This window comes from Nymphaea colorata, chromosome 7 (genome assembly GCF_008831285.2).
Source record: "Nymphaea colorata isolate Beijing-Zhang1983 chromosome 7, ASM883128v2, whole genome shotgun sequence".
NCBI lineage: Eukaryota > Viridiplantae > Streptophyta > Magnoliopsida > Nymphaeales > Nymphaeaceae > Nymphaea > Nymphaea colorata.
In genome coordinates this window covers 6,472,784-6,493,175 of record NC_045144.1, presented here as the reverse complement: position 1 = coordinate 6,493,175, position 20,392 = coordinate 6,472,784, and the positions used below count along the sequence as shown (strand labels likewise).

Sequence of the window (20,392 nt, the reverse complement as noted above, 5' to 3'; positions counted from 1 at the left end):
TCCTGTTGGAGCTCAAGAAAGGGATGCAAAAATGCAATGACTTCCTTCAATTTTATGATTTTCAGTCCATGCCATCCATGGATATGCATGCATCATGCCAGACTTAGATTGCGTGGTATCGTTATGAGGTTTCTTCATGACCTTCTTTTGCACTGGGTATCAATGCATAGTATGGAACAAGTCCTTGCCTTAGGATCTTGGAACTGGCCTATACAGCTTGTATACCTACTACATGCATAACTCCAATTTCATGCTATGCAAAGTCCTTCTTCCCTTATAGTTTCTAGAAGTTCATTGGAGATGCTAAGAATAGCTTCCGTGAGTCATTTGGGTGCTCAAACTCATTCTAAGGGGCATTAGTCCAATAATGAGGGAATGTCTACGCCTTGGATGCTAAGCCTTATCTTAATTCTACCATCACATTTTTGAACGTCTATCTACAGTTACACATCCATGACATTCATTCAACAAATTTGGGCATGTTCCTGTTGCCTTGTAAAAGTAGGACTCAAGGCAATTCCACTGCAACCTCAATCAAAATAGGCAGAACAACCAACTTGATCATCACTCTAATGCGAGTTTTGACAAGATGGGTCTTTTTGCTATGATTACTTATGCTTAGTAAAACATTTGATCATTGGTTTGGTTACCCTAGTAAAGGTGCTGAGAATTGCCATCCTTGTACCAACAAAATGAGTCCCATCCCCACATCCTACATTTCAAAATTGGGGTGAGTCAATTTTCAAAAAATTATTCTGAAATTGTTCGTTCATATTTAGTGGTTTTGGATAGGGCATCCCTTGATCAATATTCTTATGCACACCTAGCAAAGGCAGTTGCAGCTCTAGACTTGACAAGTTTAACCGAATCCAACTTTGTTTAGAACATTAGAGAAAACTTTGAAGGCATTTAATGTGCATATTCAGCTAATAAAATATCTTAGTTGTTGAAGTGTTGGACATTCTTTGCTGACTGTCTTGTTTGTCCTTTTGCTATTTTCCTTTTTGTTACTTTGCTCATTATGGTTATGCGAAATCTAAATCATGGTATTTTTATTTCTAATTTAGTGTACTCGTTGTGCTAATGTTCACAGAATAGTAATTGAGAATACCAATGTTGAAAGCTAAAGAGATTCATTGACTATTTGGTGACAATTATTTGTATAGTATTATTTCCTCATCACAATATCTTGTTCATAGATCTCAATTATCGTTTGGTTAACATTATGAAAAATCTTATTAATGTTGTCTCTCTGATGTTTGAGAAAAAAAAAATTTACAAGGTTGTTTAAAAAAAATTTCTACTGAAGACATACTTTACTACATTTGGATGGTTTAGGACATGCTTTAACTTTCTGGAAATGTATACTGAATTTTGGGGTCCAAAGTTAGGCATTGCCTTGTTGATTTATGGGAAATATGCCAAGAATGTAGTAGGTTGAAAGTTGAACCATCTGGCTTGGCTTTGTACTCGATCAGTCGTGCACCATCTAGTGTTCTAGGAAAGAATTCTCTAGTACAGAGTTCTAGTCAAAGTTGATGACTCTGACAACTTGAAGGTCTTCAGAAGTTTCTTTTTTTTCTCTTGCTTCTCCTCATCTTAAGGGTAAACTATCTATTCATGGTTAGGTGTTGCATTTAAATTGACACCAAGACACCTGGGATTTTAAAAAATGGGAGCCTTGGGGAGAAGCTTTAAATTAGGTTGTAAGCCTGTTCAGAACCAAAGTGTGTATTCATTTTTTTTTTCTCATTCAGAAGGAACTGTTGCATAAAGGAATAGGACAAGTAGAGGAAGGATCTTGTCAAAATTTTGACATCATTTAAGGAGTTTTTTTCAAGCAGAAACTTCTTTCTTTTTAGGTGCAAAAATTACCAAGAGGTTATTTATCACCATTTCATGTGGCTTTCCAAGTTAGTTTTAGAAACAAAGACATTCAGTACCTTATTTGGCATCCATTTTGTATTTTTTACTCGAGATCCTCTAAAATCATACTAACATGTCCTCCAATGAATTTATTGTGTATTTGTCTGATTTGTTGCTTGCCTTGCCTTAAGCTACATCAGTTATCATCTAGGATATTTTAAGCCTATGCTTCTGAAGTTACTTGCCATTTCAGTGCAGGAAAGAGTTTTGTTGCAGAAATCCTAATGCTTCGTCAAGTATTATCCACTGGAAAGATTGCACTGCTTGTCCTACCTTATGTATCAATTTGTGCTGAAAAGGTATTCTATCTCTATAGAGTTAGACTATTCAGGTCAATGACAAGGCAGTAAATAGTTTCTTACCTCTTCTTCCTTCAGGCTGAACATTTGGAATCACTCCTTCGGCCAATGAACAAGCATGTTCGCAGTTTCTATGGGAGCCAAGGTGGTGGAACACTTCCTAAAGATACATCTATTGCAGTATGTACAATTGAGAAGGCAAACTCTCTAATAAACAAATTGTTAGAAGAGAGTCGACTTTCAGAAGTTGGAATTATTGTAATTGATGAGCTTCATATGGTAAACATCTGTTGTCTTTAAGTATTTATTAGGGATGAAAAAGTGAGATACATAGTTTTGGACCTTTTGGTTGCATTGTCTTTAGCAGTTCTGGAACTTTCTCCACCAGAACTCTTGATCACTTCTGAATTGTTTCAGGGATTGGTGATACCATGTTTTAACAAATGCCTGCTTTTCCTTTGTGCATCCAGAAGTGATGGGTGCGAAGGTGCCCTGGGTACTGAAGTTTGGTAGGTGGGGCAGGCTTATAAGATTCAATCATAGTCACAGATACATGTGATGTTTTCAAAAATTGTGATAATATCAAAATCCAGTGCAACAAAAGAAGGAACTGACTGGCTATTCTGAAAGTATCACCAAAATGTGACTATCACTAAGAAATTGTAAAACATTGCATATTTTCATGTTGAATTTTCATTATTTTTTTTGTATTTTTTATTCTTGTAAATATTATCATTATTATGTAGATATTTTTGAATTCCCAAGTTTTGCTGATAAAGCAAACGAAAGTCACAAATTTTATTTTTATTTTTCAAAAATATCTCGTTTAAATGGGGAAAAGGGAAAACAAGAAAGAAGTGAAAAATCAAAATGTATGAAAATGAAATTATTGCAATTTTCTCATGATGGTTTTGCCAGACTATCGAGCTCCCTTAAAAAACATTTTGAAATATATTGTAGACTTTTTTTTTGAAACTATTTTGAAATTTGAATTTTCATCAATGTTTGTAAAGAAAAATTTAATATAAAATTCATAAATTTATTGGTTTTCCATGTTTAGTTTATCTTCCAAGATTTTCCTGAGGGAAACAAATTTCTCCATTAATACCTCAGGTGAACCTCGCCTGGAACCTGGGAACGGTATTTGTTAATGAAACAAAATTTTTGTTCATGCCTGAAGAAAATGCTGTTGATAGAACACCAAAAAGGTATTTTTGTTTCAATACGTAATGTCCCTCGATGGCAATCTCAACAGGCAACCTCCTTAGACTGTGGGTTGCACTGCTGCTAGAGTTTTTCCAGTCTGGCAGTTACACTTCATGATCATGTGATTGAATCCTTTTGTATAGAAGTGCTATTTTAGTAAATCATACAGATTTATGCAGCTTTTCTACCGAAATGATAAAAAATGTTTTAGGTCTCTAATGAGACATGTCTTTATACATAGTTCTACAAAAACCATAAGCTTCATTGTTTGGGCATGGTTGACAAGTGGTTATCTTGACAGGTATTTATGAAGAGCATTTGCATCAGATGCTCAGTGCAAGAGACATGATCATTAAAAGTGCTCCTGTTCCTTACTGTCCACAATCTCAAATATTAGGGCACAACTCCAAAAAACAACTGAATGAGATTTCTTTATTTTGTCGCTTCATATTTTCTGAATTGTTCTAATGTTCTTTATCATTGCCATTTTATTTCTCACCATCCTCCACATCATGTACCTCTTCTTTACTTTTTATTCAGATCCCTTTGTCCTTAAACATTAATTTCAATTTTTTTTCTGTGATCTCAGCAGATGTGTACTCTCTCCCTCTCTCTCTCTCTCTCCTTCTCTCTCTCTCTCTTTTTCTTGTATAGTTCATAATCTGAACGGTCATAATATTTTTCATTACATTGTTCCCTTACCTTGTGCCATCTCTGTGAATGGGTGAATTTCTAGTATTATCTATGTCGTCATTTCTTATAATTGAGATGTATTGTATAAATATGTTATATACTCTTTAGTTCCAACAAATGTTTAATTGGTAAAATATTTTTGGTAAATCTTGCACATAAGCTTGTAGATGTATATATCTATTTGGAAACTGTCGTTGGTTAAATCTTCAATGGAACTTGACAAAAAATAACAGAATAGAATGTTCTATCTCTTATCACCTGTTGGAATCTGGGTCATTGTTTTGTGCTCAGGTTGGTGATCCAAGTAGGGGTTATCTTTTGGAGCTTATGCTGACAAAGCTTCGATATGCAACTGGTGAAGGGATATCAGAAGAATCTAGTGGTGATAGCTCAAGTTTAAGCAATGGTGGTACTGTGCGAGGACTCCAAATTGTTGGAATGAGTGCAACTATGCCAAATGTAGCTGCTGTCGCTGATTGGCTGCAGGTATGTGAACCATCAGCCAAATGATACTATCTAACTGAATGGAGCTGCTTCTGCTGCAAAGAATGTTGTATTTCCTGTTTTTTTGGCTCTTGGCAGTAGGAATTTATGTTGCCTATTGATGATGTTGCCCATCATTACATGAATTGGATATGAAAAGCCTGCTTCATTATGAGTTCACTGCTTTTCAAACTTAATAAATGACAGCATGGCTTAGCTAACATAAAAAATAGTCAAAGATCCGACTTGGGCTCCAAAAGGCCTGTGTAAGTTTTTCTTAGTCGTGTTGGCCTACAGTTACCACAGCTGATAGTAAGAGAGAGAGAGAGAGAGAGTGTGTGTGTGTTTATAATTATATATACATATTAGCCAAGACAGGTTGCTGCCGGTGCACCTTCTCCCCCTTTTAGGCCATTGGATTATGATTTAATGCGGCAGCCTAGATCAGATTTAGAGATAATCATGGTCCTTGTATTACAAATGTTTCTTTCTAATCAGAGAGAGAGAGAGAGAGATTTACTGTTGACTAATAAAGAATCAAATAGGAGAGAAATATTAGATTTTCAAGAGGGAGAGAATTTCTTATCTCAAGGCACATGGGCTCTCTCTCTCCCCCTCATAACTCACTCCAACTATGTGCATATATATAAAGTATAAACTTCACATTTTATAGTTTCACATATAAGTAACTTCAAAGAACCTTTATAGTTATCCAATGTTATAAGTTTTAGAAATCCTAAAAATAAATTAAATAATTCAATGTTTTAAATTTTAGAAGTTTTAAGATTATGTAATACTAACAATTCTGACTATTCACAGGGATTTGGTAGTTGTAGCTTGCTGCTACAAAAGTATAGGTAAGATTATTTCATTTTAAATTCATTAATATAATTTTAAACATAACTTGGTTTGTTATTTATAATTTGATGAAGCAATTTAAGAGCAATGATATATAGATTTATGTATATAGATAATGATTTATGTTCATTTTCTCTTTGTGTGTTAGCCTGGAAAATTTATGAGAGTTACTTTGTTTTATTGAATGATATATAAAGTTCTAAAACCCTTTGATCTATCAAAAAACAACAGGAGAATGCCGAAATTAAAATTTTAAGTGAAGACTACAAAAATAATTCTAGACATCTGGTCTGCAAAAAAATTTTTCTGCAAAGTAGTATCTTAAAATCATAGTAATAAAAAACACAAAAAAAAACGTATAAACGCGACAAATATGTGCCTTTTAAAACTTAAAAAAATCATTGTTCCTTTGAGAAAAAGGCCAAAATAATAAATGTAAAAATGCATTTTTTTGCATATTTTTTTCCTTTTTAGGCATTTTTAATGCAAAAGTGCTTGTTTTCATTTTCTAATTTTTATTTGTTGCTTATCTACATATTTTTTGATTTTGTGTTATTAGTTTCTCACTTATTTTACTTTTCCCTCATTTTGAGGATGTTTTTAAAATTTTAAAAATTTGCTATATTTTCCCTTTTTTCCTGTTTTTTCAAGTTCGTCATATTATACCTGCGGAACACCTCGCCGTTTGAAACATGTAGTCTTTTTTTGTGACTATGCTTAAAGTCACTAGAAAAGCAAAAAGACGTCTCTAAATTCTAATTTTGGAAATATTTCACTTCTTTTGTAAAGGAGCACCAAAATAATTTTCAATTCGACAAACTACTACTCTGAGTTGCATGGTTTGATCAAATTATTGACTAAAGCAAATAATTCCTCTTTTCTACTAATTTTGGATTGGAGACCAATGATGGATTTTGAACAAAAACAAATCGAACTCAAACTATTTTTTTATATTTTTGCTGAAAACTAGATGAGCTGCACTCCCCCTGGACTTCGAATCCTAGAGGTTGCTGCATATATATGGTCTGATAGATTCTGATGTAAAAAAAGTCTGGCTACTAGAGTGAATGTTTCAAAAAAAACAACTCCATATATTGTCATATATCAACCTGGCCTCATAGTGTTCAATGGATCCGTTTGCCTTATATTTAATGGTAAACACACACTTACAACCAATGCCTATATTTGGAGGAGAAGAGACTAACTCCCAGGTCCCTCTTGACACTAATGTGTTCATTTCTTCCTACATTGCCTGCTTTTATTTTGGATCCAATAAAGCTTGATGATGATTCAATGGAATGGAAGTAGTCAAGAAAGCAGATATAAACTTCTTCATATGATTACCCAGTCTAGTATCTATGACATGTTTGGAGAAAGGATGCAAAGTGCATTATCTTATTCCTTTCCACAATGCAATGGGCTTATCATCATCAATCTCAGGAGCCTCTATATGTACATGTTCTGATGGATTCACATCTTGAACAGCAATGTCATTATAAGAGCTTATCTTTGGTGGAGGAGTGGTAGAGGTTGGTTCTATTGATGGTTTTTGAGTGTATAGCAGTGGAGGATCATTAGGATAACTAGTCTCATTGGACACGTCGACACGACAGAAGGGATAGACTCTAAAAGGAAACATAGGTATATGAAGAAGCATGTTTTGACGATGATCAATAGGAAGTGATGAGGCAAACATAGATTAATATGGAACTGACTCGAAGAATGTCACATCCGCACCAACGTACTCTCGTTTAGAGATGAGATCATAAGAATTGTAGCCATTTCGATTTTTGGAATATCAAAGGAAAATAGATGTTGTAGCTTGGGCTGCAAGTTTATCACGGTTAGGACCATTAGGTTCAAGTTCGTGAACAAAACACACACATCCAAAAACCTTAGTAAAAAGCCGTGAGAATTGCATCTTCCCAATATGAAGCAGGGGTATGATTTGGAGCATTAAATCCGGGCAACATCAAGCAAGTGTCTAAGATTTGTGTGGACAAGAGTTTTGGGGTCTAATGCCATAGTCTTGGTAGAATTGCAACAACTCGTTGGTTTTGAACTCATGTGCATTATCAGACAAATGATCTTGACACAACACCTAAACTGATTCTTTATTTTAATGACAAAAAATATAAGAATATATGAGCCTTCAGATTTTATTTTCATTAGGAACACCCATCACAATCTTGAAAAGTCATCAATAATGACAAGATAATACTCACACTTGGACCAACTAGGTACACGACTTGGTCCCCATATATCAACATGAAGGAGATCCAAGACTTGAATAGTAGACGAACTTTCACTAGTAGGAAAGGAGCTTCCATGGTGTTTGCTAAGCTAACAAGCCTCACAAAGAATACATACAGTCAGGGAGATTTTAGGAGGAGCCTGACAAAATTTTGACAAGGAGGGATGTGTCCCAAAAGTTGGTGCCACTATAGAAGAGTAGAAAAGATAGCTCACAAATAGAATTGGCGACCTCCACTGGTTGTTCTAAATAATAGATACAATCTTCTTCCTGGCCTCCACCAATCCTCATCTCCATCAATAAGTCATGAAAAAACACAACACATTAGGTCTAATATTACTCTGCCATTTAACTATTTCACAAGGTGACTAATAGATAGAAGGTTCGAAGGAAGAGGGGACATGCAGAACATCATTAAGTTGTTGGATAGGAGAGGCAGAAACATCTCCTCAGCCTACAACTGGAGAAAGACTTCCATCCACCAACACAACATTATGAGATTTTGTTATAGACTTCAACTCGTTAAAACTCCAAGAATCTCTACATAATGTCTTGAGATTGCAGACTCAATAATCTACGCACCTGCAGAGCAAGAAATATCCACAACAGCTATATATGTTTAGGGTTAAGAGGGCAGTGGGATGCTAACTCTACTCTGCACTACCGAGAGTGATAAAATTGTTATCAAATTCATGTGAACTTCTTGAAATCAAATTAGAAGCAACCTAACATCAATTTTTTGAGAGATAGACTGCATGGAAGAGGCACAACCATGGTTGTCCCAACATCTATAGTCTAGATGTCCAAACCTGCCACAAAAGGTACACCAAAGCCTTCTTCTACCTCGAACGTCTCTGTTACAAATCCTTTTGTTACGACCAGAGAGAGAGAACATTCGAAATTGTTATTAACGTAACCCTAATCCCAGAGCTAAAAGAGATTAGGGCTGGCGGTAACAAGAGTTACAATATTTAACACCTTTCATATGAGGAAGGATTCACAAAACTCTTTATATTTCCATGACACTTTTGCTTTCTTTATTCTTGATGTAGCCATGGATAGTTCACACAGTGTTACAGAAATAACCAGGCTTACTGCAGACAGCTGGATGTTGTGGCTTCCTTGTCAGGTTTACTGTTATACACAAGCAAAGGAACTGATCAGACCTGATGAATTAGCATTGTAGAAACACACACCAAGATGGAGAGAAAGAGAAGGAACACACAATATACGTGGAAAACCTCAAAGAGAGGTGAAAAACCACGGAGAAGCTCTAACCTAGGGGTACAACCGCAACCCTAGGAGAGAGAAAATGTTATTCCACTTAATCAACAATTACACCATAAGTGGGATTAAATAAGAGGGAGACCCGCCTAGGGTACCGAGCCACTCTCGGTACCCGTGCCCATGGGACCGGGTCTATATCCAGACCCGGTTCCCTATACATGATATGTTAACACTCCCCCTCAAGCTTGACATACATGTCAAACATGCCAACCTTGCTTACATTTTTCTCGAATTGAGATGTACATAAGGCTTTGGTTAGAACATCTGCAATTTGATCTTCAGACTTCATATAAGGTAGGATCAACTCCTTTGAATCTATGCGTTCCCGTATGAAGTGGCGATCAATCTCCACATGTTTAGTTCTGTCATGCAGAACGAGATTATTCGCAAGGTTAATTGCAGACTTGTTGTCGCAGTACATCCTCATCTTCTCTTCTGTTTCAACACCAATATCTGCTAGGAGAATCTTTAACCATAACATTTCTGTAACTCTCATAGCCACAGCCCTGTATTCAGCCTCAGCACTGGATCTAGAGCAAACTTCCTGCCTTTTACTTCTCCATACAACCAGGTTATCCCCCAAAAAGATGCAGTACCCTGTGGTAGACCTCCTAGTATCAGTACATCCTGCCCAATCTGCGTCAGAGTATCCTTCAATATTAAGTTGGTCTTGCTGAGTATAGAGTAATCCTTTTCTTGGGTCATTCTTTAGGTACCCCAACACTCTTTCTGCACTCTTCCAGTGACAATCAGTAGGAGCATGCATAAACTGACTCAACACATTTACAACATAAGTAATATCAGGGTGAGTAAGAGTAAGATAGATGAGCTTACCAACCAGCCTCTGATACCGCCCTTTTCCTTCCTCATCTAGGATGTTGCCAGTTTTGATGCTTATCTTTGTACCGGACTCCATTGGAGTTAGAAAGGGCCTGCATCCAAGTTTGCCTGTCTCCTTTAGAAGATCCAGAGTGTATTTCCTTTGACTCATAACCAGCCCTGTCTCTGACCGAGCAATCTCTATCCCCAGAAAGTACCTTAGTTTACCCAAATCTTTAAGATCAAATTCAGCAGCTGACCTCTCCTTCATCTTCTTTTTCTCTTCTTCATCGTCACCTGTGACTATCATATCATCAACATACACAAGAAGAAGACTCACCAGGCCATCTCTCTGCTTAATGAACAGGGTGTGATCACCATTTCCCTGTTTGTATCCATTTGTCTTCATCACTATCCTCAGTCTTTCAAACCATGCTCTAGGAGACTGCTTTAATCCATACAAGGCTTTCTTGAGATGACAACATGTTCCGCTTTGAACATATCCAGGAGGCATACTCATGTAGACCTCTTCTTCTAGATGGCCATTCAAGAATGCGTTCTTAACATCAAGTTGATCCATGCTCCACCCCTTTTTCACGGCAAGTGCTAATATGACCCTTACAGTTTTCAGTTTGGCAACAGGGGCAAAGGTTTCAAGATAATCAATACCATATTTCTGGCTGAACCCCTTTGCAACAAGACGAGCCTTATACCTTTCCACATTACCATCTGGTTTGTACTTCACATTGAACACCCACTTTGAACCAACTAAATGAGTCCCTTTGGGAATATCCACAACTTCCCAAGTGTCATTCCTTGCCAAGGCATTCATCTCCTCTGTCATGGCCTGTAGCCATTTAGGATCCTCTCTAGTATCTTCCACACACCTGGGAATAACAGACTTAGACAAGGATGTTATAAAGCATTTGTAATTCTTACTCAATTTCGCATAAGAGACAAATCTCTGAATTGGATGAGAAGTACAAGACCTGGTGCCCTTGCGCAGGGCTATAGGAAGCTCTTCATTGATTAGACTTGGGTCATCCGGGGAACTCACATGATTGAGATTGGTTACATCAACATTTTCAATCACATTTGTCTTCTTCCTTCTGTACACCTGGCCAAACAAATGATCACGGGCTGTAGGCTGATTATCAACAAGGCCCTCGTCCATGTGACAGTCTCTATCATCTCTGACTGTGTCTGCCACACTGTCACTAGCCTTGTAATCCAAGAAATCCATAAACTGAATCAACTGATTTGAGGAATACTCTTCACTACTGTTCCCTAGATACTCCCCTTGAAGAGGATTCCCATGAAAGTATGCCTCATGTTCATGGAAGGTGACGTCCCTGGAAACATAGACTTTAGAAGTGGTAGGATCAACACATTTGTATCCCTTCTGAGTGGAGGAATACCCCAGGAAGACAGCCTTCATAGACCGAGGATCAAGTTTCTTGAGGGTGGGACTATGGTCATGAACAAAACAGACACACCCGAACACCCGAGCAGTAAGAGGCCAGGGATTCTGAGTAGGCCACAGCATAGAATATGGGGAATGACCCTGCAACACATGGGTAGGCATACGATTAATAAGGTGGGCACTAGTGAGAAGTGCATCACCCCAGTAGCGCTTAGGAAGCTGCCGATGGAACATAATAGCCCGAGTGACATCTAATAAATGGCGATTCTTTCGCTCAGCCACGCCATTTTGGGGAGGTGTGTAACTACAAGACGTTTCATGAACAATACCCTTGCTCTTCAAGAAATCATCTAGGGATTGAGAGACATACTCTCTAGCATTATCGGTGCGAAAAGCTTGGACAGACGTCTGAAACTGAGTCTCCACAAAGGCCACAAAATTTTTGACAATAACGGGAACTTCACTACGTTCTTTCAACAGATACACGAACGTACAACGGGAGTAATCATCAATAAGGGTCATAAAGTAATGAAAACCACGACAAGTGGGTACTCCCGAAGGACCCCAAACATCAGAGTGAACCAAAGCAAATGGACGAGTGGTTTTATTGAATGAAATAGGGTACGAGGCCCTAACATGTTTAGCCAACTGACACACTTCACAGGTGAAGGAGTCCATGGAAACAGAATGAAACAAACTAGGAAACAACTTCTTAATCAATGGAAACGGAAGATGACCAAGCCGCTCGTGCCATCGCATAATAGTAGATCTGTCTTCCATGCCTGACAACTGTCCACTAGTGGCTGAAATAAGAGCAGACGCAACCTGCACAGGCAGTCTGTAGAGTCCATCAATAGCCGAACCAATCCCAATCTTCTGCCTTGTCACCAAGTCCTGCAGAAAACACCGATCAGCAGAAAAGATCAGATTACAGTTGAGTTCTTTAGTAATACTGCTGACAGATAATAAATTCACAGGAATATTGGGAACATGAAGAGCATTATGAAGACAGTATTTATTTAACAAGGACAAACTCCCTTTTCCAGCCACAGAGATAGAAGAACCATCAGCCATAGACACACGTTGCTGCCCAGAAGACAATTTGTATTCTTGGAACATCTTAGGGTCTCCTGTTATATGGTGCGTAGCGCCACTGTCAACAATCCAATCACCATGTGAGGAATTACCTTGGTCACTAGTGGCCACGAGAGCTTGGGCTAACTTAGCCCCCTCAGACGTGGAAGCATCCTCCTGAGTAGTAGATAGTCGGCTGATATACGCTTGCAGTTCTTTGATTTGATCGGAGGAAAGGTTAGATTTGGCAACATTTGAAGGACTACTCTGACTAGGCTCAGGCACAGAAGGACTCCGGCGGCTAGAAGGAGGACGACCCCGGACAAGCCGCCTCTCAGGATGAAGATCCCAACAAAAATCAACAGAATGTCCCGATTTGTTGCAATGGCTACACCGCCGAGCAGGACGCTGTGCAATCCCAGAAGCACGACTAACAAAGGCTGAAGGTGAACTCCCCTGACTGGTGTCAATATGCATCACCTGGCGACGCTGTTCCTCAGATTCCACACTGGCATACACCTCTTCAATTCCGGGGACCTCGTCACAATTGAGAATTTGGCTCCTAATGGATTCAAATTCATCGCGTAAGCCTCCAAGGAAAATAAACGTCTGATCCATCCATTCTTTGTCCCAGTACAAGGCATGATCAGACCCACAGTGCCAGTCATCATTCACATGGTAGTCAAGTTCCTCCCACTTAGTCTTCAGGGCTGCAAAGAAAGCGGCTACAGACAAGTCACCCTGTTTAAGAGAGTACATGCTACGTTTGATTTGGTACGTACGCAATACTCTCTTCTTACGACCATACATCCGTGCAAGCACAGTCCACATGTCGTAGGCAGTCGATTTACGCAAGATCAAAGGCTGAATATCTGCGGAAACAGAACTAATAATCCATACTTTAACCTGACTATCTTCCAAAGCCCAAGTAGCCCATCGCGGATCGGTTTTAGAAGGTGCAGGCTTCTCCCCAGTAATGTAGGACAGGCGACCACGACTGGTTATCCCAATTTCTAGGGCAGCCGACCAAGAGAGATAGTTATCCTTGTTCAGCCGGATGGAGGTGACTTGAATAGGCAAGATCTCGCTCTTGGTATTGCTGCCCGAGTCTAGGGCATCATCGATCTTGAGGGACATCTCCTCGGCCATCACAATCACCAAGGAGAAGGAATACCCAACACCAGAGACGACAAACAAGAGGCAGCGGCGCTAGACGACGGCGGTGCTGGTGAGAGCGACGGCGGTGGGCAGCGGCGGCGCTGAAGAGGGCGACGAAGCTGAAGAGGGCGACGATGCTGGAGGGCGGCAGCGCAGCAGAGAGCGACGGCGCTGGATGGCGGCGCACTGGACGGCGACAGCGCTGGACGGCGGCGGCGAAAAACGGCGGAAACAGCAGCGGCGAAAAACGGCGGAAACACGACTAGCACACCAACGATCTCTCACGCTTTGTCTCTGATACCATGTAGAAACACACACCAAGATGGAGAGAAAGAGAATGAACATACAATATACGTGGAAAACCTCAAAGAGAGGTGAAAAACCACAGAGAAGCTCTAACCTAGGGGCACAACCGCAACCCTAGGAGAGAGAAAATGTTATTCCACTTAATCAACAATTACACCATAAGTGGGATTAAATAAGAGGAAGACCCGCCTAGGGTACCGAGCCACTCTCGGTACCCGTGCCCATGGGACCGGGTCTATATCCAGACCTGGTTCCCTATACATGATATGTTAACAAGGATATATATATATATATATATATATATATATCTATATATATATATATATATATATATATATATATATAGAACAATCTGCCCTACTACTTTCTTCCAAAATAAAATCATTAGCCCCAGCTCCATGATATTGATATTGAAGAATAATTCCATGAAAGTCAGGAAAAAGATCATAGAAAAATCTCCACAACAGAAGAAACAAATATGTATAGTATATATTTTGTTCTTACAACTTCAAGCCTGATCAGAGATTCAGAAACTTCCCTGACATTCAGATTAGTACAGGTTTGTCTTCTGCAGCATACCAACCATAAATAGCTATCAAGCAACATGAAATGTATCTGTGTTTCAATTATTTTACCAACATGATCCGAAACAAGAGCAACAAAAGGATTTCTTTCTCCAGAAATCTGTTCAGTGACAGCCACAACAACCTTTATTCATTTTCCTTCACAAACTTGAACCACAACCAGATCTACGACTGAGCCCAGTGTCCAGCAGAGCTTCAAATTTTGTCCACTCTATTTAATGCCCATGAACAGACTTCAACTGTGGGCGACCATGAGAAGTGGCCCTGCTGCACTTCTGTTGCAGCAGTGACCAGATCTCATGTTACCAGTCCTCTGTAGAAACAGACAATAATAGGAGAAAAGAGTTTATGGGAAGAAGATACTGCAGCAGACAGAGAAGGATATTGAGGGTCAAGGGGATAGATTTTTTTGAAGAATGGCATCAGACAGCCCTAGGGTCAAGAAGTTCTGATACCATGTACAATACAATGGGAGGAAACGCAGAACAATCTTTTATTAACCCTAATCTCTATTTAATTAGAGATTAGTGAAATTATACAAAAGTCCTCCTTATTACAGCATATCACGAAATATTAAATCTTTAATGCAATTGCAACTAACTACAGAAGAAGCTATATTTCTTTCAACAGCAGCCACACTCCATATGATAGAGTATGGGAAAAAAGAAAAGGGGGAGACAAATTGGATGAAAGGAAGAACGGTAAGAAGAAGATTGCGAATAAACGAGAAGTATAAAGATGAAGAAGAAGTGGAAGTAGAAGAAAATAAAAGGGAAAGAGAATAGAGGAGGTCAGAGATAGACAGGTTGAGGGGCAGAAACAGTTTAGGAACTGAAGGGATGTGCCTCTCTCCTTGGGATTGGGTGCTTAAATAACAAAATCCTAGGGTTCTAGTCCTAGATTAATGATGGAAATTTAAGGAACTAAACAAGATGAAAGGCAAGAATTAGATTATGGGGGGGGGGAGAGAGAGAGAGAGAGAGAGAGAGAGAGAGAGAGGCAGCAGCATTGAAGGAGTTTATTTAAAAAAAATAATAGGAGGTGCAGGGGCAGCAAAGCCTAGGCACCTATAGTTTGGATTCTGGATTGGATCTGGAGCTATGTCCTTGAACCAATTTGGAATTTGTATCGGAACCCTGGTTTGAAGTATGATTTGGATCCACATTCTATCTAGTCTTGGTTCTCTGTTATATCTTTAGGATTCTGGGCCATCTACTTTGGTCTGGATCTTCTTTTTGGATACTAGATCCCACTTCTTTGCATATTATATTTTCTCTCTTCATAACTAGGTTCTCTTCCTACCTTCCAATTGGCTCCAATAGCGTTCAAATTTCCTGAAATACTTAATTCAGCAATTGGAGAAAAGTGAACTTGAACATGATTATTTTAATCACTGTAGTTCTATGAAATGCATGAGAACAATGGTATGAATTTCACATATTTCAGTTTCCATCATCTGCAAGCCAAATTTCATCTCTTTTATTTCAATTCCTTTTTGTTGTCTATTGATTTTGAATGTAACCTTTGTAGGCAGCTTTATATCAAACAGATTTTCGGCCTGTTCCACTAGAGGAATACATCAAGGTTCAGAATAAAATCTTTGATCGAAACTTGAACATTGTCCGCACTATCCAGAATCATGCTAATCTTGGAGGCAAGGATCCAGAACATGTGGTGGAATTATGCAATGAGGTGTATCAGAGTTTCTAGTTTCTGTTCCAATCTCTCATTTGAAAGTGTTCTACTCTTGTTTTCACTACTATGTTCCAATTAATGGTTTTGCAGATAGTTCAAGAGGGTCACTCAGTACTTATTTTTTGTTCTAGTCGTAAGGGATGTGAAACAACTGCGCAACATGTCTCCAAATATCTAAAATGGTTTCCTGTAGATGTGCGTGGTGTTCATTCTGGACTTCAGTATTATTCTTCAGCTTTGGAAGCATTAAGGAAATGCCCTTCTGGGCTGGACCCGATACTGGAGCAAACTCTGCCACATGGTGTTGCTTATCATCATGCTGGGTTAACGGTAATTCAGCTAAGCAGCATGTTCTGTCTAAAACTGCTATGTGATTTGTTCACTGATGATTGGTTTATGAAACCTATCATCACTACAAATGTATCAAGTTATCAACTGAATCCAAGTTGACTGCCTCTGATGTTGTTTCTCCTTTCTAACTCTTGCTTTGGTTTATAAGCTAAGAAAAGACTGGGTTTTCTATTTAAATAGGTTGAAGAGCGAGAGATTATTGAAAGTTGCTACCGTCAAGGAACTGTTCGTGTCTTGACAGCCACTTCTACCTTAGCTGCTGGAGTCAACCTTCCTGCCAGGAGAGTAATATTTCGACAGCCTAGGATTGGTCGTGACTTTATTGATGGAATTAGATACAGACAGATGGCTGGTCGAGCTGGCCGTACTGGAATAGATTCCAAAGGCGAAAGTGTATGCTCTAGATATGTTTCTATGCTTGGAATTCTTTTAGAACTGTGAGAGTCTTCTTATGCTTTTCTTTTTCTGTGAAACAGATAATGATATGTAAACCTGATGAGGCCAAAAAAATTGTCTCCCTGTTAAACAGTAGCTGTCAACCTTTGCAATCTTGTTTGTCAGAAGATAAAAATGGGATGACTCATGCAATTTTGGAGGTTGTTGCTGCTGGCATTGTTCAAACTGCAAATGATATCCACCGTTATGTGAGGTGCACCCTTTTGAGTACCACCAAACCATTCCAAGCTGTTGTAAGTTCTGCCCAGGATTCTCTTCGTTGGCTTTGTTGTCAACATTTCCTTGAGTGGAATGGAGAAACAAAGTTGTATAGCACCACCTCTCTTGGGCGGGCAGCATTTGGTAGCTCTCTTGCTCCGGAAGAGTCACTCGTATGTACTGGCTTATGATATATGTTTGTTCTTGATCATGCATAGTATTTTTCCCCCCCTTTTTTACCCTTACACGTCAACAGGTTGTGCTCTCTGATCTCTCAAGGGCTAGAGAAGGTTTGGTGCTTGCATCTGATCTGCATCTAGTGTATCTGGTAACTCCCATTAATGTTGAAGTTGAACCCGATTGGGAACTATACTATGAGAGATTTATGGAATTATCTCCCCTGGATCAGGTAAGTTTCTGCTTTTTTTATTTTAAACTTGTCCATCTTTTTATTGAAGCTGCAATAAGGAGAGGACTTATTGAATGGAACTCCACCACCATTCCTCAATTTGGGTTCCATATATTCTTGGTTTGGACAATTTCTGTGGCAGTCAGTAATTCAAGCTGTGGGTGAAAATCTTTACTCATAATTAGTTCCAATGGCGCTCACACGAGCACACAAAGCACTTAAGACAAAAACAAATCTCTTTATTAACTTCAAAAGATGGTTAAGGAAACATTGGATGCAAAGGAGGCAGCTCCATGCAGCAAAAAAAATAATGCTCTATTACTCTGGTCAAACCATTGTAATCAGACAAGAAACAAAAATGAAGCTTTATACATTCTACATATGTGCTTCTTGGTCTTTGTAGATGTAAAAAATTTTCACTATATGGGCACAATAGCAGCTCAAAAAAGTAGAACTAATGAAACTTAAGGCCAACCATGATCCAAACTCACCATGTACACTAAGGCATAATACAGGGGATAAAGGGTATAATGTACTGAACAAACAATGCTTAGAAAAACTGTACATACGAAGAGGGATTTATCCTTCCATATATGCATAAAGGAGCAGCAAGGTAGCCATTGGCTGAGCTATAAATACAACGGGTGAGAACTAATGGACTAGACAATGGCTAATCTGGCTCAAGGTCAAAATCTAACTTTGACGTAAAAAAAAAAAAAAGAATACAATTAAAAACAGAAAAAATTTAAAAAGGAAAACACATAAACCTATATACATAATATATCTGCCTAGTGTATCAATAGAACAACACACATATACATATATTATAGTGTATGTACATGTATATGATTATATTACATATATTTTGGTTTGTGCATATGTATTCATGTAAAATCTAACAGTACTTGTGGTTTATATCCATCAGAGCATACATACTTTTATTGTAATTGAATCATCAGAAGCACAGTTTGATTTAGATATTAGTGACCGTCTGACTCTTTACATCGTTAACCATCTATGAAATAATTTGGGAAAATTTCATCTTCCTTTAATATATTTCTTTGTTCTTATATAGTCTTCTGAATGTTTCTCATTCAAGAATTTTTTCCTCTTATTTAAACTTGGGAAGTTTGTGTAACAATCTGGCCTAGTCTCACACTAGGTTTACGCTCTGACTCTTAGTTTGGTAGATCCCAACCCGAGACCTAGCAGTTTCAATTCCAGCTCGGAAAAGGCTAAGATCTATAACATTCAGTCACTTAACCATGCCCCTTATAAGCCATTGAAGATTTGCAATAATCTTCAATACAAGATTTAACTTTTCATAATAGGGTGTTACAATCTATTGGAACTGAAAGCCACCTTCTGAAGTCAAGCAAGCAATTTGAATAGGGATTATGAAGAGAAGGAATAGAATACCGAAAATGAAAGACAACAGCGGCTACGCCTTGAATGACCAAGCAAGGGATGAGCTACATACCGACAGCACTAATCTTACATTCGTGCAGATTCCAAATTTATCTAACCTCAAGTCTGTCTTCCAGCAGCTTTGGTTCTAGTCCCAGAAAGGCTAGGAACTAGGACAATGAGTCGCTTAACTAACTCTCTGTATCGTAGGATATGGATCAGAACTATGAAAGCTCTAATTTTGTTGCATGGAATCAACCATATTTTTGTTGTTGGTTTTCCTATTTTTTTCTGATTATTTTCATTTAAAGAATGTGACCTTGGGCTGTCAATTTCTCAATTTGACTTTTACAAGTATTTCTGAGAAGATAACATGTATCTCCCAATTTGTAGAATTGAGCAATTTATAATGGGTCTCATATTTCTTGAGTTTTACTGGTCATAAACATATGTAATTTGTTAGCACGCATGGAATTACTAATAGCTACTAGTCTCTGAATCAACCTTATTTCAGTTCACATGGCAACATTCAGCTTAAGAAAAGTCTAATGTAGTAATAGCCTAATAGGAACTAAGATCTTGTAGTGCACAGGTTGTCTGAAGCAATTACCACCTGAAACCAGCTCGCCTGCTCATCTTGTCAACAGTTAACTAGTTCTTCTGCAGTATGCTTACAACATTGCACAGAAAGTCAAAGATACTATTTGCACACAAAATGGTCAAACATAGAATTATATCTGCTTCAAGTTTACAGCAAAATGCTGGATTTTGGTGTACTATGCATGATTTACAGGTTTGGAAAGTAGATACCATACTGGATGATGTATGTACATTGATAATTCACCTATATTCGTATCTCAGTTGGGTAATGCTTGGTATTTCTTTGTCACTGCAGTATGCAGAATGTGTAAGCATAGTATGTAAAAGCAAAAAACATTTACCGAGTTATTGGATGCTGTGAATTGTACACACTTGGAGTTATTCAATTTCATGCTTGTCTTATATTTTCATTGATGAACCAAAATTGAAGCCCAAATACTGCAGTCTGTTGCTAACAGGATTGGAGTAACAGAACCTTTCTTGATGCGAATGGCTCATGGAGCACATGTGCAAACAAGTGATAGATATGGAGGGAATGAAAAGGTGCAGCGTAATTTCTGTGGAAGTAATAATGTTATGATGTCAGACAAACAAATTTTGCGTGTATCAAGACGCTTTTATGTGGCACTCATTTTGTGCAAACTTGTACAGGTAAGAGATATCTCCATGTTCTATGTGTGTCTATACCCGTTCCTGGATTTCTGCTTGTGTGTGTGAGCTTAGGTGCCATGTGCATCTGCACTTTAAATTTGTGCTAACTGAGTGGTTTTGCATTGAATTTTTGAATTCTAGGGTTGCTGAAGTGTTTAGTGTCGTTGATGGTTTGTTTTGCATAGGATAAGCTAGCTATAAGCCCGCATATGTTTACTGTGGCGTAGTTACTGTTATGGTCTGTCAAGTAGCAGT

General features: G+C 38.5%; 1 protein-coding gene across 6 annotated transcripts in view; it reads left to right on the top strand.

Annotated features, from left to right (window-relative positions):
• The window catches only part of LOC116257487 (helicase and polymerase-containing protein TEBICHI), a 48,197-nt gene that overhangs the window by 10,363 nt on the left and 17,442 nt on the right, over positions 1-20,392 (top strand). For 5 of the 6 annotated variants that reach the window (XM_031634291.2, XM_031634287.2, XM_031634286.2 and 2 more), the window contains 9 exons: positions 2,120-2,225; positions 2,304-2,504; positions 4,416-4,610; positions 15,901-16,062; positions 16,156-16,395; positions 16,597-16,809; positions 16,893-17,243; positions 17,327-17,479; positions 19,931-20,137. In XM_031634291.2, the coding sequence (XP_031490151.1) occupies positions 2,120-2,225; positions 2,304-2,504; positions 4,416-4,610; positions 15,901-16,062; positions 16,156-16,395; positions 16,597-16,809; positions 16,893-17,243; positions 17,327-17,479; positions 19,931-20,137 (1,828 nt within the window). The remainder of the gene's footprint in view (positions 1-2,119; positions 2,226-2,303; positions 2,505-4,415; positions 4,611-15,900; positions 16,063-16,155; positions 16,396-16,596; positions 16,810-16,892; positions 17,244-17,326; positions 17,480-19,930; positions 20,138-20,392) is intronic. The other variant, XM_031634288.2, reaches the window with a different exon arrangement.